The sequence below is a fragment of the Carcharhinus amblyrhynchos genome, chromosome 1 (assembly GCF_965287045.1).
Source record: "Carcharhinus amblyrhynchos chromosome 1, sCarAmb.v2.hapA, whole genome shotgun sequence".
Classification (NCBI taxonomy): domain Eukaryota; kingdom Metazoa; phylum Chordata; class Chondrichthyes; order Carcharhiniformes; family Carcharhinidae; genus Carcharhinus; species Carcharhinus amblyrhynchos.
This window is the reverse complement of record NC_137324.1, coordinates 6650927-6668120: the sequence shown is the minus strand read 5'-3', so window position 1 is coordinate 6668120 and position 17194 is coordinate 6650927. Positions and strand designations below refer to the sequence as shown.

At 44.9% G+C, this 17194-nt stretch overlaps 1 protein-coding gene across 1 annotated transcript in view; it reads right to left on the bottom strand.

The window, feature by feature from the left end:
* The window catches only part of LOC145348840 (hematopoietically-expressed homeobox protein hhex-like), a 48483-nt gene that overhangs the window by 20471 nt on the left and 10818 nt on the right, over positions 1 to 17194 (bottom strand). The window contains exons 2-3 of the mRNA XM_080196869.1: positions 5173 to 5351; positions 3996 to 4046 (exon numbers count right to left, since the gene is read on the bottom strand). Of these exons, the coding sequence (XP_080052995.1) occupies positions 3996 to 4046; positions 5173 to 5351 (230 nt within the window). The remainder of the gene's footprint in view (positions 1 to 3995; positions 4047 to 5172; positions 5352 to 17194) is intronic.

Here is a 17194-nt window from a genome sequence, read left to right as displayed (position 1 = left end):
TTGTTGGCTGATTGCAAAGTCACAACTGAGGGTTTGGTTACGTTGGTTGAGGAAGGAAACTTACCCAATCTGAGTCTACATGACTCCAGTATCACATCAACTTGGTGAATTTTTAGCTGCCCTCTGAGGGGCCCAGCAAGTCATACAACTGTATCAAACTAAGGGATCAATAATGAAAATTAGCCTTGCTAATGACAGCCATGAATACTTTATAAAAATCTCATTCCTTTCTCACCCCTCCCAGGAGAGAGCGTGGCTGGAGATTGGAAGAACAGAGGTCGGGATTGTCCAGTTGCGCTGCTGTGTGTGGACATTTGGCAGAGTGCCAAATTCTCACCGGCAGCAGGAGGAACGAGATTGGAAAATTCCGCCCAGAATGTGAGAATGTTACTGTAGCCCATCAAGCCTGAATTACCATTCAATAAGAGTACGTCTGATCTGTGATTTAACTCCATGTCCCCAATCCCACAGATTCCCAAACTGGATATTGTAGATCCCCGGGTTCTGCGGGAGTCTCCCAGTGGCTCCATGGCAGGCCACGACTCCAGTGCTGCTTCCAACCTGTCCAATCAGAAGCTGCCTTCTCCAGAATCAGGCTCGGATTGGATGAGTGAAATAATATGAAACTCAAATTGTGCAGATCAGGGTGAGAGCAAAAAAGGAACAACGGTGAAAGAGGGACCTGTGAGAGAGAGAGAGCAAGGTCCGCGAGAGGGGGCGGGGTCCGTGAGAGGGGGCGGGGCCGCGAGAGGGGGCGGGGCCGCGAGAGGGGGCGGGGCCGCGAGAGGGGGCGGGGCCGCGAGAGGGACGTTGCTAGGGTCGTTAAGAAGGCGTACGGTGTGTTAGATTTTATTGGTAGAGGAGTTGAATTTCGGAGCCGTGAGATCATGTTACAGCTGTACAAAACTCTGCAAAATTGCGTACAGTTCTGGTCGCCGCATTATAAGAAAGATGTGGAGGCATTGGAAAGGGTGCAGAGGAGGTTTACCAGGATGTTGCCTGGTATGGTGGGAAGGTCTTATGAGGAAAGGCTGAGGGACTTGAGGTTATTTTCGTTAGAGAGAAGAAGGTTACGAGGTGACCTAATTGAGGCATACGAGATGATCAGAGGGTTAGATAGGGTGGACAGTGAGAGCCTTTTTCCTCAGATGGTGATGGCTAACATGAGGGGACATAGCTTTAAATTGAGGAGTGATAATTATAGGACGGATGTCAGAGGTAGGTTCTTTACTCAGAGGGTAGTAAGGGTGTGGAATGCCCTGCCTGCAACAGTAGTGGATTCACCAACTTTAAGGGTGATCAAATGGTCAGTGGATAGGCATATGGATAACATTGGAATAGTTTAGGTTAGAGGGTCATTAGATTGGTTCCACTGGTCAGCGCAACATCGAGGGCCGAAGGGCCTGTATCGCGCTGTAATGTTCTATGTCTGTGACAGGGAGTGGGGTCTGTGAGAGGGAGCAGGGTTGTGCGAGAGAGAGCAGGCTCTGTGAGAGGGAGCGGGGTCTGCAAGAAGGAGCCCACTCCCTCTCGCAGATCCTACTTCCTATCGCATATCCCGCTCCTTTTTATAGAACCTGATCTCTTTCACAGACTCCACTCTCTGTCTCGCAGACTCCACTCCCTCTCGTAGACCCTGTGAGAGAGAGCGGGCTCTGCGAGAGGGAACAGGGTCTGTGTGTGAGTGCGTATACACTTGTGTATGTGTGTGTGTGTGTGTCTGTCTGTGTGTGTGTGTGCATCTGTATGTCTGTGTATGCATGTGTGCCTGTGTACATCTGTGTAAGAATGTGTGTGTGTGAGTGTGTGTGCGTGCATCTATGTGTGTAAATGAGTGCGTGTGTGAGTGTGTGTGTGTGTATGGATGTGTGTGTATGTGGGTATGTGAATGTGTGAGTATGTGTATGTGGGTGTGTGTGAGAGTGTGTGGGTGTGTGTGTATGTGGGTGTATGAGTGTGTGAGTGTGTGTGTGCGCATGTGTGTATATGTGGGTGTGTGTGTACGTGGGTGTGTGGGGGTGTGAGTGTGTGTATAACTTCCTCAGTGTCCCTGCTTCAGTGTGTGTGTACGTGTGTGTGTGTGTTCGTGTATGTGTGTATGTGGGTGTGAGTGTGTGTGTATGTATGTTGGTGTGTGGGTGTGTGAGTGTGTGTATAACTTAGGTTTCTGTATGTTTACAGCCATTTTTTGTGGTTCAACTCTTCATCACCATCGGCGACACAGTGACAGTGGTTAGCACTGCTGCCTCACGGCACCAGGGACCGGGGTTCGATTCCTGTCTTGGGTCACTGTGTCTGTAGAGTTTGCATATTTTCCCATGTCTGCGTGGGTTCCTCCGGTTTCCTCATACAGTCTGAAAGGTGTGCTGTTTAGATACATTGATCATGCTAAGTTCTCCCTCAGTGCCCCCAAACAGGCGCCGGAGTGTGGTGACTAAGGGATTTTCACAGTAATTTCATTGCAGCGTTAATGTCAGCCTACTTGTGACACGAATAAATAAGCTTTAAAACAGAATATTTCTCAGGTCTTCCCTTGGTATTCTTGCGAGGTCAAAAGGGTTCTGTGGCGAGAAAGATTTGAGAATCCCTACCTATCCAAACTCCAACCACTTTACCCCAATTCCCTCATAGTTAACAAAAGCTTCTCAATCTCTGATTAAATAAACAAATTGTCTAGAAACAATTACCTTTTGTGGAAGAGAATATCGAACTTGTGCAGAAAAGATCTCACCCTAGTTGTTGGACAATGTCCCACAGTCCTAGGCTCACCAACCAGGGGACATCGTTTTCCTTCAATAACTTGAAATCTTTGATCAAAGGAGATATATCTCTAGATTGTGCAAGCTATCCCCTTGGTTTAGCCCGAGGAATCTGGACATCATTCTGGAGAATCTATACCACACTCCTCTCAAGGCCAGTTATTTCTTCCTAACATGAGCAAGCAAACTGCCTCTCAATCCTCCAGATAAAGACTGGCACAAGGTAGAGCTAAAGCACAACTTCTAGTTTATCCCCCTCGATATAAAGCGCAACATTTCTCAGATTATTTCTAAGGAAATTTAGAATGGCCATTATGACTCTCACCAACTTTTACAGATGCACTATTGGAAGCATTCTTTCTGGTTGTATCCCAGCTTGATATGGCTCCTGCTCTGCCCAAGACCGCAAGAAACTCCTGCTCTGCCCAGTCCATCACTCAAACCAGCCTCCCATCCATTGACTCTGTCTACACTTTCCACTGCCTTGGAAAAGCAACCAGCATAATTAAGGACCCCACGCACCCCGGACATTCTCTCTTCCACCTTTCTCCGTCGAGAAAAAAATACAAAAATCTGAGATTACGCACTAACCGGCTCAAGAACAGCTTCTTCACTGCCGCCAGACTTTTGAATGGACCTACCTCACACGCAGTTGATCTTTCTCTACACCCTAGCTATGACTGTAACACTACATTCTGCACTCTCTCCTTCTCTATGAACGGTATGTTTTGTCTGTATAGCGTGCAAGAAACACTGTAATATTAATACATGAGACAATAAATCAATTCAAATAAAAAAATTCTCCATCAGCTGTCTCAGGGAGATGGAAGCGATCTCACTGCGCTGTCTGAACAAGAGGAGCAGAGTTCTCCCCAGTGCCCCGAACAATATTTATCCATCAATAAACAGGTCGACAGTGGTCATGACCTATCACATCTGCTGTGTGCAAGAGCTTGCTGTGAGCAAATTGGATTCTGTGTTTCCTCCATTACAACAGTGACAACACTTGGTTAGGTTCATGCTTGGTTAGTTGTAAAGTGCTTTGGGAGGGTCTGAGGCATTGGAAGAAAGTCCTGTACAAGGACAATTCCATCTCGGGGTTCAAAGACTGAGAGTCTGTGCTCTCTCACGGAGTTAGGGAGACGTGAAGCCTAAAGCAGCTAGTTGTCTCAGTCCATGAAATGTCAGATTTTATCCAATCTGTGCAAATCTGGAGGCAAAAGGTTAGTTTTATACCTGCTTCAGTCTCCGCCATTTTGCTCTCCTGTTCTGAAACCATGTTTTCACCTGTGGGATAAACAAAAAAGTGGAACAGATGAAGTGGCGAAGACAGAAGGTCATCTAAACCACCACTTTCAAGGGAGCTTTACTCTGTATCTAACCCCATGCTGTACCTGTCCTGGGAGTGTTTGACGGGGACAGTGTAGAGGGAGCTTTACTCTGTATCTAACCCCGTACTGCACCTGTCCTGGGAGTATTTGATGGGTCCGTGCAGAGGGAGCTTTACTCTGTATCTAACTTTGTGCTGTACCTGTCCTGGGAGTGTTTGATGGTAAGAAGTCTCACAACACTAGGTTGTTGTGAAACTTTTTACTTTGCTTACCCCAGTCCAACGCCGGCATCTCCACATCAGTTTTGATGGGACATTATAGAGGGAGCTTTACTCTGTATCTAACCCTGTGCTGTACCTGTCCTGGGAGTGTTTGATGGGGGACAGTGTAGAGGGAGCTTTACTCTGTATCTAACCCTGTGCTGGACCTGTCCTGGGAGTGTTTGATGGGGGACAGTGTAGAGGGAGTTTTACTCTGTATCTAACCCTGTGCTGGACCTGTCCTGGGAGTGTTTGATGGGGGACAGTGTAGAGGGAGCTTTACTCTGTATCTAACCCCGTGCTGTACCTGTCCTGGGAGTGTTTGATGGAGACCGTGTAGAGGGAGCTTTACTCTGTATCTAACCCTGTGCTGTACCTGTCCTGGGAGTGTTTGATGGGGACAGTGTAGAGGGAGCTTTACTCTGTATCTACCCTGTGCTGTACCTGTCCTGGGAGTGTTTGATGGGGACAGTGTAGACGGAGCTTTACTCTGTATCTAACCCCGTGCTAGACCTGTCCTGGGAGTGTTTGATGGGGACAGTGTAGAGGGAGCTTTACTCTGTATCTAACCCTGTGCTGTACCTGTCCTGGGAGTGTTTGATGGGGGACAGTGTAGAGGGAGTTTTGCTCTCTTTCCATCGATATTTGGGAGTGCTCATTGCTGACAATGGCAACCTATCCTTGAAAAGTGTTTCATTTCCAGCACAAATATCCCTCATGTTGAATATAAGAAACTGGTAGAAGTGAGAATTATTTCTGAAGATCTTTGAAGGTTTCTCGAAGAGCTGAATGTTTTTCTTTCTGACACTATCTCACACTCACCTGCCTCTCACTGAGATGTAGAGTTCTGGCCAGTCGCTTCCTCTCTGGTGGCGAGAGGTATTTCTGAATCTCAAACTTCTTCTCCAACTCCACTGTCTGATCGTTTGAAAATCGGATCTGGCCGCCTTTCCTCTTGTGAGCAGAACGCTGGGTGAACGGATTCCAAAAATACTCCTTACCTGAAGGGAAAAGAATGGAAAATTTGAAGTAAATGGAAAGATAAATAGAAAAGAAGCAGGGGACATTAAAAATTAGGGCAAAGTAGAAAATGATCTCATCTTACAGCAGGTCAATCAGCCCATTTCTGAAAAGAGAATAAATAGTTTCAGATCTTTGATAACTGAAGATATCCCAATGTGTTTTGAACCAACTCCACACTTTTCAAATGTAGTCACAGTTGTAATGTAATGGCAGCCATTTTTCTTTTTATTCATGGGATCTGGGCGTCGTTGGCTGGGCCAACATTTGTTACCCATCCCTAATTACCTTGAACCAAAAGGCTTGTTAGCTCATTCCAGAGGACTTTTAATAGTCAACCACATTGCTATTGCTCTGAAGAAACATGTAGGCCAGACCAGGTGAGGAGGGCAGACGGGGCGGCACGGTAGTAGTCATGATGTGGATGTGCCGGCGTTGGACTGGGGTAAACACAGTAAAACGTCTGACAACACCAGGTTTAAGTCCAACCGATTTATTTGACAGTAAACTCACTAGCTTTCGAGGGGTTTCCCTCTTCTTCAGGTGAATTGGGACATCCTCAGTTATCAACTCACCATTCACCTGAAGAAGAGGGAAACCCCTCGAAAGCTAGTGAGTTTACTATCAAATAAACCAGTTGGACTAAAACCTGGTGTTGTCAGACTTCTTACTGCAGCATGGTAGCACAGTGGTTAGCACTGCTGCTTCACAGCTCCAGGGTCCTGGGTTCGATTCCCGGCTCGGGTCACTGTCTGTGCGGAGTTTGCACATTCTCCTTGTGTCTGTGTGGGTTTCCTCTGGGTGCTCCGGTTTCCTCCCACAGCCCAAAGATGTGCGTGTTCGTTTGAGTGGCCATGATAAAAAATTGCCCCTTAGTGTCCTGAGAAGTGTAGGTTAGAGGGATTAGTGGGTATAGTATGTAGGGATATGGGGGTAGGGCCTGGATGAGATTGTGGTCAGTGCAGACTCAATGGGCCAAAGGGCCTCTATCTGCACTGTAGAGTTTCTATGATCTATGTAGAATCATATTGTGTTGTATCAGATTGACATGTCGATTCGCATTGTGTTAGATTGAGATATGGAATCATCTTGTGTTGTGTTAGATTGAGATGTGGAATCATACTGTGCTTTTTGAATTGAGATGTGTATTCATATTGTGTTTTATTAGATTGAGATATGGAATCATGTGGTGTTGCATCAGATTGAGATGTGTTCTTACAATAATCGACGTTAGTTGAATGGTCACTATTACAGAGATTACATTTATTAATTGAATTTAGATTCCGTTAGCTGCTGCAATGGGATTTGAGCCCATGACCCCAAAGTGGTTGCTTGTACTTTGGGATGTCCTTTATGGAAGGAAATCTGCTGACCTTACCTGGTCTGGACACCATGTATCTCCAGGCCCACGGCAATGCGGTTGACTCTGAAAGGATGCCCTCAGAACAAGGGCCAGCAATGCCCACATTCCATGAGCAAATAAAACAAAAGTTCTCAGCAGTGTGTCCCATGAAGCTATGGACTGAGGGGCCAGGATTCCCTACGTTTTCACTGCAATCGATGTGTCAGTGGATGTCTGCTGTGTGTCTCCCACCACCATGTATATCCAGGGAGTTTGTCATCCCCCTGTGGTCTGACATAATCTGGTGGAACCAGTAATTGGGTGGCATGTGGCACAATGGTGAGCATTGCTGCCTCACAGTGCCATGGATCCAAGTTTGGCTCCAGCCTTGGATGACTGTGTGAAGTTTGCCTGTTCCCCCTGGGTCTGCAGAAGTTTCCTCCGGATTTCTTCCCACAGTCCAAAGATGTGCAGGTTAAGTGGATTGGCCATGCTAAATTGCCCCTTAGTGTCCCAAGATGTGTAGGTTAGGGGAATTGGAGGGATGTGACATGCATAGGCAGCTGGGATCAAGTGGATCCCTTGAAGAGTATAGGGGATGTAGGAATAGAGTTAAGAGAGAAATCAGAAGAGCAAAAAGGGACACAAGATTGTGTTGACAGATAAGGCAGAGGACAATCTAAAGAGATTCTACAAATACATAAAGGACAAAAGAGTAACAAGGGAGAGAGTAGGGCCTCTTAAGGATCAACAAGGTCATCAATGTGTGGATCCGCAAGAGATGGGTGAGATTCTAAAAGAATATTTCTCATCAGTATTTATTGTTGAGGAAAACATGGATTTAGGGAACTTGGGGAAATAAATAGTGATGTCTTGAGGAGTATACATATTACAGAGAAGGAGGTGCTGGAAGCTAGATAAAGCCCTGGGATCTGATGAAGTGTATCCCAGGATGTTGTGGGAGGCTAGGGAGGAAATTGTGGGTCCCCGAGCAGAAGTATTTGAATCACTGATAGTCATGCTGAGGTGCCTGAAGATTGGAAGGTGGCAAATGCTGTGCTTTTGTTAAGAAGAGCTGCAGGGAAATGCCAGTGAATTACAGGCCAGTGAGCCTCACATCTGTAGTGGGTAAGTTGTTAGAAGGTACTCTGAGAGACAGGATCTACAGGCATTTCAATTAGGGATAGTCAGCATGGCTTTGTGAGTGGGAAATCATGTCTCAAACTTGATTGAGTTTTTTGAAGGGGTCACCAAGAAGGTAGATGAGGGCAGCACAGTCAATGTTGTCTACATGAAGTTTAGCGAGGCCTTTGATAAGATATCGCATGATAGGTTTTAGCCAAATGTATACAAAATTGGCTTGATGACAGAAGGGTAGTTGTAGAGGGTTGCTTTTCAAACTGGAGGCCTGTGACTGCGGTGTGCCTCAGGGATCAGTGCTGGGTCCACTGTTATTTGTCATTTATACTAATAATTTGGATGAGAATTTAGGAGGCATGGTTAGTAAATCTGCAGATGATACCAAGATTTGTGGCATAGTGGATAGTGAAGAAGGTTATCTCAGATTGTAATGGGACCTTGATCAATTGGGTCAGTGTGCTGATGAATGGCAGATGAAGTTTGATTTAGATAAATGTGAGGTGATGCATTTTGGTAGATCGAACCAGGGGAGGACATACTCAGTTAATGGTAGGGGGATTGGGGAGAGTTATAGAAAGAACAAAGAGGTGTAAGGGTACAGGCTTATAGATTCTTGAAAGTAGAGTCACACATGGACAGGGCAGCACACTGGCATTGTGATTAGCACTGCTGCTTCACAACGCCAGGGATTCGGGTTCGATTCCCAGCCTCGGGTCACTGTCTGTGTGGAGTTTGCATGTTCTCCCCATGTCTGCATGGGTTTCCTCCGCGTGCTCTGGCTTCCTCCCACAGTCCAAAAGATGTGCTGGTAAGGTGATTGGCCATGCTAAATTAACCCTCTGTACCCAAACAGGCACTGGAGCGTGCTGGGATTTTGACAGTAACTTCATTGCAGTGATAATGTAACCCTACTTCTGGCACTAATAAATAAACAATGTGGTAAAGAGACATTCTTGGTTTCATTGGTCAGAACACTGAATACAGGAGTTAGGACGTCTGGCTGAAGTTGTACAAGACATTGGTGAGACCACACTTGGAATACTGTGTACAGCTCTGGTCATCCTATAATAGAAAGGGTATTATTAAACTAGAAAGAGTGCAGAAAAGATTTATTAGGATGCTATTGGGACTTGATGATTTAAGTTATAAGGAAAGGCTGGAAAAACTGGGTCTTTTTTTTTCTGGAGCATTGGAGGCTTAGAACATAGAACATAGAACATTACAGCGCAGAACAGGCCCTTCGGCCCACAATGTTGCGCCGACCAGTTACAAAACAATGACCCACTAACCTAAACCAATCCCTTTTCGTCCATAAACCTATCCACGGATCTCTTAAACGCCCCCAAACTAGGCGCATTTACAACTGCAGCAGGCAGGGCATTCCAATCCCTCACCACCCTCTGGGTAAAGAACCTACCCCTGACATCCGTCCTATAACTACCACCCCTTAATTTAAAGCCATGCCCCCTCGTGCTAGATTTCTCCATCAGAGGAAAAAGGCTATCACTATCCACCCTATCTAATCATCTTATATGTTTCAATAAGATCCCCTCTTAGCCGCCTTCTTTCCAGCGAAAACAACCCCAAATCCCTCAGCCTCTCCTCATAGGACCTCCCCTCCATACCAGGCAACATCCTGGTAAACCTCCTCTGCACCCTCTCCAAAGCCTCCACATCCTTCCTGTAATGTGGGGACCAGAACTGCACACAGTACTCCAAGTGCGGCCGCACCAGAGTTGTGTACAGTTGCAACATAACGCTGCGACTCCTAAATTCAATCCCCCTACCAATAAACGCCAAGACACCGTATGCCTTCCTAACAACCTTATCTACTTGATTCCCAACTTTCAGGGATCTATGTACACATACACCTAGATCCCTCTGCTCATCCACACTATTCAAAGTCCTCCCGTTAGCCCTATACTCGACACATCTGTTATTCCTACCAAAGTGAATTACCTCACACTTCTCCGCATTAAACTCCATCCGCCACCTCTCGGCCCAGCTCTGCAACCTGTCTAAGTCTTCCTGCAAACTATGACACCCTTCATCACTTTCTACCACACCTCCGACTTTGGTGTCATCAGCAAATTTACTAATCCACCCAACTATACCCTCATCCAGATCATTAATAAAAATTACAAACAGCAGTGGCCCCAAAACAGATCCCTGAGGCACACCACTCGTAACCGAACTCCATGATGAATATTTACCATCAACCACCACCCTCTGTCTCCTATCCGCTAGCCAATTCCTGATCCAATTCCCTAGATCACCCCCAATCCCATACATCTGCATTTTCTGCAGAAGCCTACCATGGTGAACCTTATCAAACGCTTTACTAAAATCCATATACACCACGTCCACTGCCTTACCCCCATCCACCTCTTTGGTCACTTTCTCAAAAAACTCAATAAGGTTAGTAAGGCACGACCTACCCGCCACAAAACCATGCTGACTATCTCCAATCAATTCATTACTCTCCAAATAACTATAAATCCTATCCCGAATAATTTTTTCTAAAACCTTGCCCACAACAGAAGTGAGACTCACTGGTCTATAATTCCCGGGGAAGTCTCTGTTCCCCTTCTTAAACAATGGGACAACATTCGCTAACCTCCAATCTTCCGGTACTATACCAGAGGCCAATGACGACCTGAAGATCAGAGCCAGAGGCTCTGCAATCACTTCTCTTGCCTCCCAGAGAATCCTGGGGTAAATCCCATCCGGACCAGGGGACTTATCTATTTTCAGACCCTCCAGAATATCTAGCACATCCTCCTTATCAACTGCAACACTGTCAATTCTACTCCCCTGCAACCCAGTGTCCTCCTCAGCTATATCCATGAACCCCTGCGTGAACACCGAAGAGAAATATTGGTTCAATGCCTCTCCAATCTCCTCCGGTTCCACACATAACTTAGGGGTGATCTTATAGAGGCCTACAAAAATAATGAGGGGCACAGGTCAGATAGATAGTCAATATCTTTTTCCAAAGGTAGGGGATTCTAAAACTAGTGGGAATAAGTTTAAGGTGAGAGGGGAGAGATACAAAGGGGTCCAGAAGGGCCTTTTTTTTCCCACACAGAGGGTGGTGAGTGTCTGGAACAAGCTGCCAGAGGCAGTATTAGAGATGGGTACAATTTTGTCTTTTAAAAAGCATTTACATAGTTACATGGATAAAGTGGGTATAGAGGGATATGGACCAAACGCAGGCAATTGGGACTAGCTGAGTGGTAAATGAAGGGCGGCATGGACAAGTTGGGCTGAAGGGCCTGTTTCCATGCTGTAAACCTCTATGACTCTAAATACGTGGGGATAGGGTCTAGGTACAATACGCTGTCAGAGAGTCGCTGCAGACTTGATGGGCTGAATGGCCTCATTCTGCACTGTAGAGATTCTATGAATCTATGAATTGTAAAAGATAGATAGACAGAGAAGTTTACATAGGAGAAAGGTTAAAAAGAGGAAGTTGCAAATGAGTGGTTGGGAAATCTATTGCTTACAATCTTCCGTTTCGAGCTTCTATATTGCACTTTCCAATTCCTTTTCTATTTCAGAATATTCACAGACTCCTTTGCAGAGGGTAAGGTTACTGGTGCGTGACCTGGGGACATGGGTTCAAATCCCACCATGACAGTTAGTGGAACTTTTGAATTCGATTGATAGATCCTGAATACATTGATGTAAGGAGGATGGATTATAACAACTATCATCTGATTTGCTCATCTCCTTGATGCAAGGACGTCTGCCATCAAATTTTGTTTGAAATTTGGTATTCTTTCATTATCTGGGAGGTGTGTCATAGTGGAATTGTCACTGGACTAGTAATCCAGGGACCCAGGGTAATGCTCTGGGGACTTGGGTTCAAATCCCACCATGGTGAAATTTGAATCAAATAGAAATCTGGATTAATTCCATGAAATCATTGTCAATTGTCGTAAAAACCCATCTGGTTCACTCAAGTCCTTTAGTGAATGAAATCCTCACATATTAGAGTCATAGAGGTTTACAGCATGGAAACAGGCCCTTTGGCCCAACTTGTCCTGGTCTGGCCTACATGTGACTCCAGACCCACAGCAATGTAGTTGACTCTTAACTGCGCTCAGGGATTGGCTAAAAATGCTGACCTAGTCAGTGATGCCCTCATCTCACGAACGAATAAGGAAAAAATAATTGTTCTGATGAGTGTAAAACAAAAAGCTTCGGAAACATAAGTTACCTTCGGGGAACGGAAAGCAGCAGTTCAGCAAGAGACACTCTCCTGGGAGTGGGGGATAAAGAAAACATCGGGTGCGGGTACCTGTGAGATACATGTTTCTGGGAGTGGGGAATAAAATGGGTGCCAGGTTCGGGGTCCTCTGAGGCTGGAGAGCACCAGAACTGTGAGAGACACAGTCCTGGGAGTGGGGGATAAAGGAAACACAAGGCTCAGGGACCTGCGAGGCACTGTCTTCTGGAAGTGGGGAATAAAGGGAGCGCGAGGCTCAGGGACCTGCGAGGCACAGTCTTCTGGAAGTGGGGAATAAAGGGAGCGCGAGGCTCAGAGACCTGCAAAGCACAGCTGCCAAACAGTGCATTCACTTTGAAAAATCCAAGGATCGCATCAAATAGCATCATTGAGTGTCTGGAACAAGCTGCCAGAGGCAGTTGTAGAGGTGGTCAACGGATACGATGGGTATAGAGGGATATGGGCCAAATGTGTGCAATTGGGATTAGCTTAGGGGTTTGAAAAGAAAGGGCGGCATGGACAAGTCAGGCTAAAGGGCCTGTTTCCATGCTGTAAACTTCTATGACTCTATGAAAGAGATAAGCTGATTGGTTCATGAGTAACTGATATTAGGGACCATCTTTAAATAGCTGAAAGTTAAATAAAGAAGCAAGAACAAAACTAGGAGGATAAAAGAATAAAGAAAAGTGAATCAAAGGGTAGAACCAGGTGGTTAAGAGTAAGAAAGAGAAAAGCTTACATTTCTTAAGGAAATCTAGACAGCTGTTTGGGTGAGTACAGTTTGATCGGGATTTACTATCATTATTGGTTATAATCATTAAGATATCATTCTGTGATTCATTGTTTGTAAGAAATATATTCTATTATAACAAAGAGCGGAGTGGGTATTGTTTGGTATTCAATAGATCTACCAGCTCCCCCTTGTTGAAAACCTTCTGAAAGTCTAGATAAACAACATCCACCAGTTCTCCTCTGTCAACTCCACTAGTTACATCCTCAAAAAATTCTAGCAGATTAGTCAAGCATGATTTCCCTTTGTAAATCCATGCTGACTTTGTCCGATTATCCCACTGCCTTCCAAATGCTGAGCTCTGAAATCCTTGATAATAAACTCTAGCAACTTCCCCAGTACCGACGTTAGGCTCACATCTGTAGTTCCCTGTTTTCGCTCAACCTCCCTTTTTGAATAGTGGGCTTACATTCACTCTCCTTCAATCTGTAGGAACCACTCCAGAGTCCAAAGAATTTTAGAAATTAACCACTAATGGATCTACTATTTCCAGGGCCACTTCCACAAGGACCTGGAGAATTATCCACCTTCAATCCCATCAACTTCCCCAAAGCCATGTCTCTACTATTGCTTTTTGGAACTCACTCTCCAAAAACTTCAAAATGTCCGCACTCATTATAGCAAGTATATTTATGGTTGCTAACAGTATTTAAAGTGGCTTTTGGTCTATAAGAGGAATGTTGCTTATTTGGAACTGAAACAGTGATAGGTTACAAGTTGTTTCCTTTTCATTTTTGAAAATTGTTTTACTGTTAATAGTTAAGCTGCTTCATTTTTTAGACTGTGTCATTTAATAAAGTTTGTTTTACAATAAAACGTCTTTAATTTTCAGTGGAAGTATTCCTGGACTGAAGCATCCTGTCCTCTACTTATGCCAAAATAGTAAAATGGTCAAGGTTTAGTCTGACATTCTAATGTAATTTGGGATTCTGGTCTGGGAATCTAAACACAATGCAGCACTCCCTCAGGACTGCAACTGGAGGTTTTACTGAGGGAGACAAGAGGTTAAATTGTTGGGCCTCTAACAGAAATCTTTGTTTCTTCATTGGACACATGTGAGGTCCCAGAGGATTGGATGATAGCAACTGTGGTCCCATTATTTAAGAAGGGTAGCAAGGATAACCTGGGTAATTATCAGCCAGTGAGCTTGACATCCATGGTAGGGAAATTGTTGGAGAAGATTCTTAGAGATAGGATCTATACACATTTAGAACTGAATAGTCTCATTAGGGTTTTGTACGAGGGAGGTCATGCCTCACAAATTTGGTTGCGTTTTTTGAGGAGGTGACAAAATTGATTGACGAGAGAAAAGCGTTGGATGTCATGGGGAGAGGGCGGGAAAGTGGAACTGAGCCACGACAGATCAGCCATGATCTTATTGAATGGCGGGGCAGGCTCGAAGGGCTAGATGGCCTACTCCTGCTCCTATTTCTTATGTTCTTATGTTCTTATGTTCTTATCTACATGGATTTTAGTAAAGCATTTGACAAGGTCCCTCATGGCAGGCTGGTGCAAAAGGTTAAATCTCACAGGATCAAAGATGAACTAGTTAGATGTGTACAGAACTGGCTTGGCCATAGAAGTCATGATGTGGAGATGCCGGCGTTGGACTGGGGCAAACACAGTAAGAAGTTTCACAACACCAGATTAAAGTCCAACAGGTAAACCTGTTGTACTTTAACCTGGTGTTGTGAGACTTCTTACTGTGTTGGCCATAGAAGACAGATGGTGGCAGTGGAGGGGTCTTTTTTTGATTGGAGATCTGTGACTTGTGGTGTTCCATAGGGCTCTGTACTAGGACCTCTGCTATCTGTCATATATATAAATGATTTAGAAGAAAATGTAGCTGATCTGATTAGTAAGTTTGCGGACGACACAAAGATTGCTGGAGTTGCGGGTAGTGATGCACATTGTCAGAGAATACAGCAGAATATAGATAGGCTGGAAAATTGGGCGGAGAAATGGCAGATGGAATTTAATCCAGATAAATGCGAAGTGATGCATTTTGGTAGATCTAATGCAGGGAAGGAGCTATATAATAATGGCAGAACCATCAGGAGTATAGACACACAGAGGGGTCTGGGTGTGCAAGTCCACAGATCCTTAAAGGTGGCAACACAGGTGGAAAAGGTGGTGAAGAAGGCAGATAGCATGGTTGCCTTTATTGGATGGGGCACAGAGTATAAAAGTTGGCATATGATGTTGCAGTTATATAGAACATTGGTTAGGCCGCATTTGGAATACTGCATCCAATTCTGGTCGCTACACTAACAGAAGGACATGGAGGCTTTGGGGAGAGTACAGAAAAGGTTTACCAGGATGTTGCCTGGTATATAGGGTATTAGCTATGAGGTGAGATTGAGTAAACTAGGGTTGTTCTCCCTGGAAAGATGGAGGTTGAGGGGGCGACCTAATAGAAGTTTATAAAGTTATGAAGGACATAGATAGGGTAAACAGTGGGAAGCTTTTTCCCAGGTCAGAAATGACAAACACAAGGGGTCACAAGTTCAAGGTAAGGGGGGGGGCAAGATTCAATACAGATATGCGGGGGATGTATTTTATACAGAGGGTGGTGAGGGCCTGGAATGCAGCACCAAGCAAGGTGGCTGAGGCAGACACGCTAGGATCATTTAAGACTTATCTAGATAGCCACATGAACAGACTGGGAATAGAGGGATACAAACGGATGTCCTAGTTAGGAACACATGATTGATGCAGGCTTTGGAGGGCTGAAGGGCCTGTTCCTGTGCTGTATTATTCTTTGTTCTTTGTCAGTCTCGAGTGTTGTACTCCGGCACTAGGGTGAAACTTGAACCCGCAATTGTCTGTTTCAGAGGCAAGAGTGCCACAAGCTGAACCATAGCCAACATCTTACTCCCTTCCCAACAGATGTCCTTTCCAAGGAGATACCAGGATTAGTAGTCAAAAGGTGAGATAGAGAGGCCAAGATGTTAATGAAGGGAATTCCAGAGCTTCAAGTCTTGATAGCTGAAGACGTGGCCAAACCTGGTGCAGCAATTGAAAATAGGGATGCTGAAGAGGCCAAAGTTGAAGGAGCACAGTTATCTCAGAGGTTGTAGATCTGGAGATTACAGAGACAGGGAAGGAGAGAGGTTTGAAGGGATTTGAAAGCCAGGATAAGAAATTTAAAATTGAGGTGCTGTTAGCTGGGAGCAAACATAGTTCAGCAAAGGCAGGGTCATAAATAGGATATCCAATAACAGATCAAATCAAGAGGTGTATCTTCATATGTAGATTGGTGTGATTGTGAAACTCGCTGCCATCAGGAATAACTGAAGCAGAGAACATTGACACATTCAAAGAGAGCCTTGATACACAAGGGTCAGAGGAGGTAATGGAGAGATGTGATGACATAGAATAGGAAGAGAAAATTAGCATAGGAGACTTGTGTGCACTGTAAAGACTTGGCATAAACATTTTGTGCTGAGTGTGTTATTGCTGTGGTGTAACATTTTGTTACAGCAGTAACTGCAATTTGAAGGCAATGCATTGACTGTGAAGTTTTTATGGTGTGAACATACATTAGATACCCTTCCTTTTCTTTAGTTAAGTCACAGTTAAGGCGTTGGGTGCAGCTCTGAGCACTCGTTATACAGGGAAGGACATTGAAGCCAGGGCATGTTGTCATGTTTAAGTATTTCAGTTTTTTTCATTCGTAGGGCATGAGGATCGCTGGCTGGCCAGCATTTATTGTGGCCTAGTTGCCCTTGGAGGGCAGTTCAAAGTCACCCACATTGCTGCGGCTCTGGAATCACATGTAGGCCTGACCGGGTGAGGATGGCAGATTTCCTAGAGACACCACGAGACCGTTGCCTCCCTAGTAAATGTTAAACTAATTCATTCATTATAGTTAAAGTGTATTGTTAAACTGAAGTTTGTTTTGATAAAAGCTTCCTAGTGTGTCAATGGAATTGCACCTGGAGTGAAACGTCTCTTCCTCACACTAGTGCCAAAATAGAAAAACTGATGAGAGTTAGTCAGGCTTCATAACATATTCTGGGGTTTCTGTTCTGGTACCCTAACAGCATCAAAAGGTTATCGAGTTCCCCGTCTATGAGTTCAATGGGCTCTGATTCAACCATTCTTAGTGGCGAAAACGCTTCATTCTCCAACAATCCTTTGTGCAAAGAAATTTCACTTCACTGACACTCCCCCCTCTCATCACTGATGGAGGGAATATTTGCCCCCAGTTACCCTATCAAACAGGTTACAGGTATAGATGCCAGCGTTGGGCAGTGGGATTAGAATTGAACTGAACAAGCAAAGAGCTGGCATGGGAATGAGGAGGAGAATGGCCCCT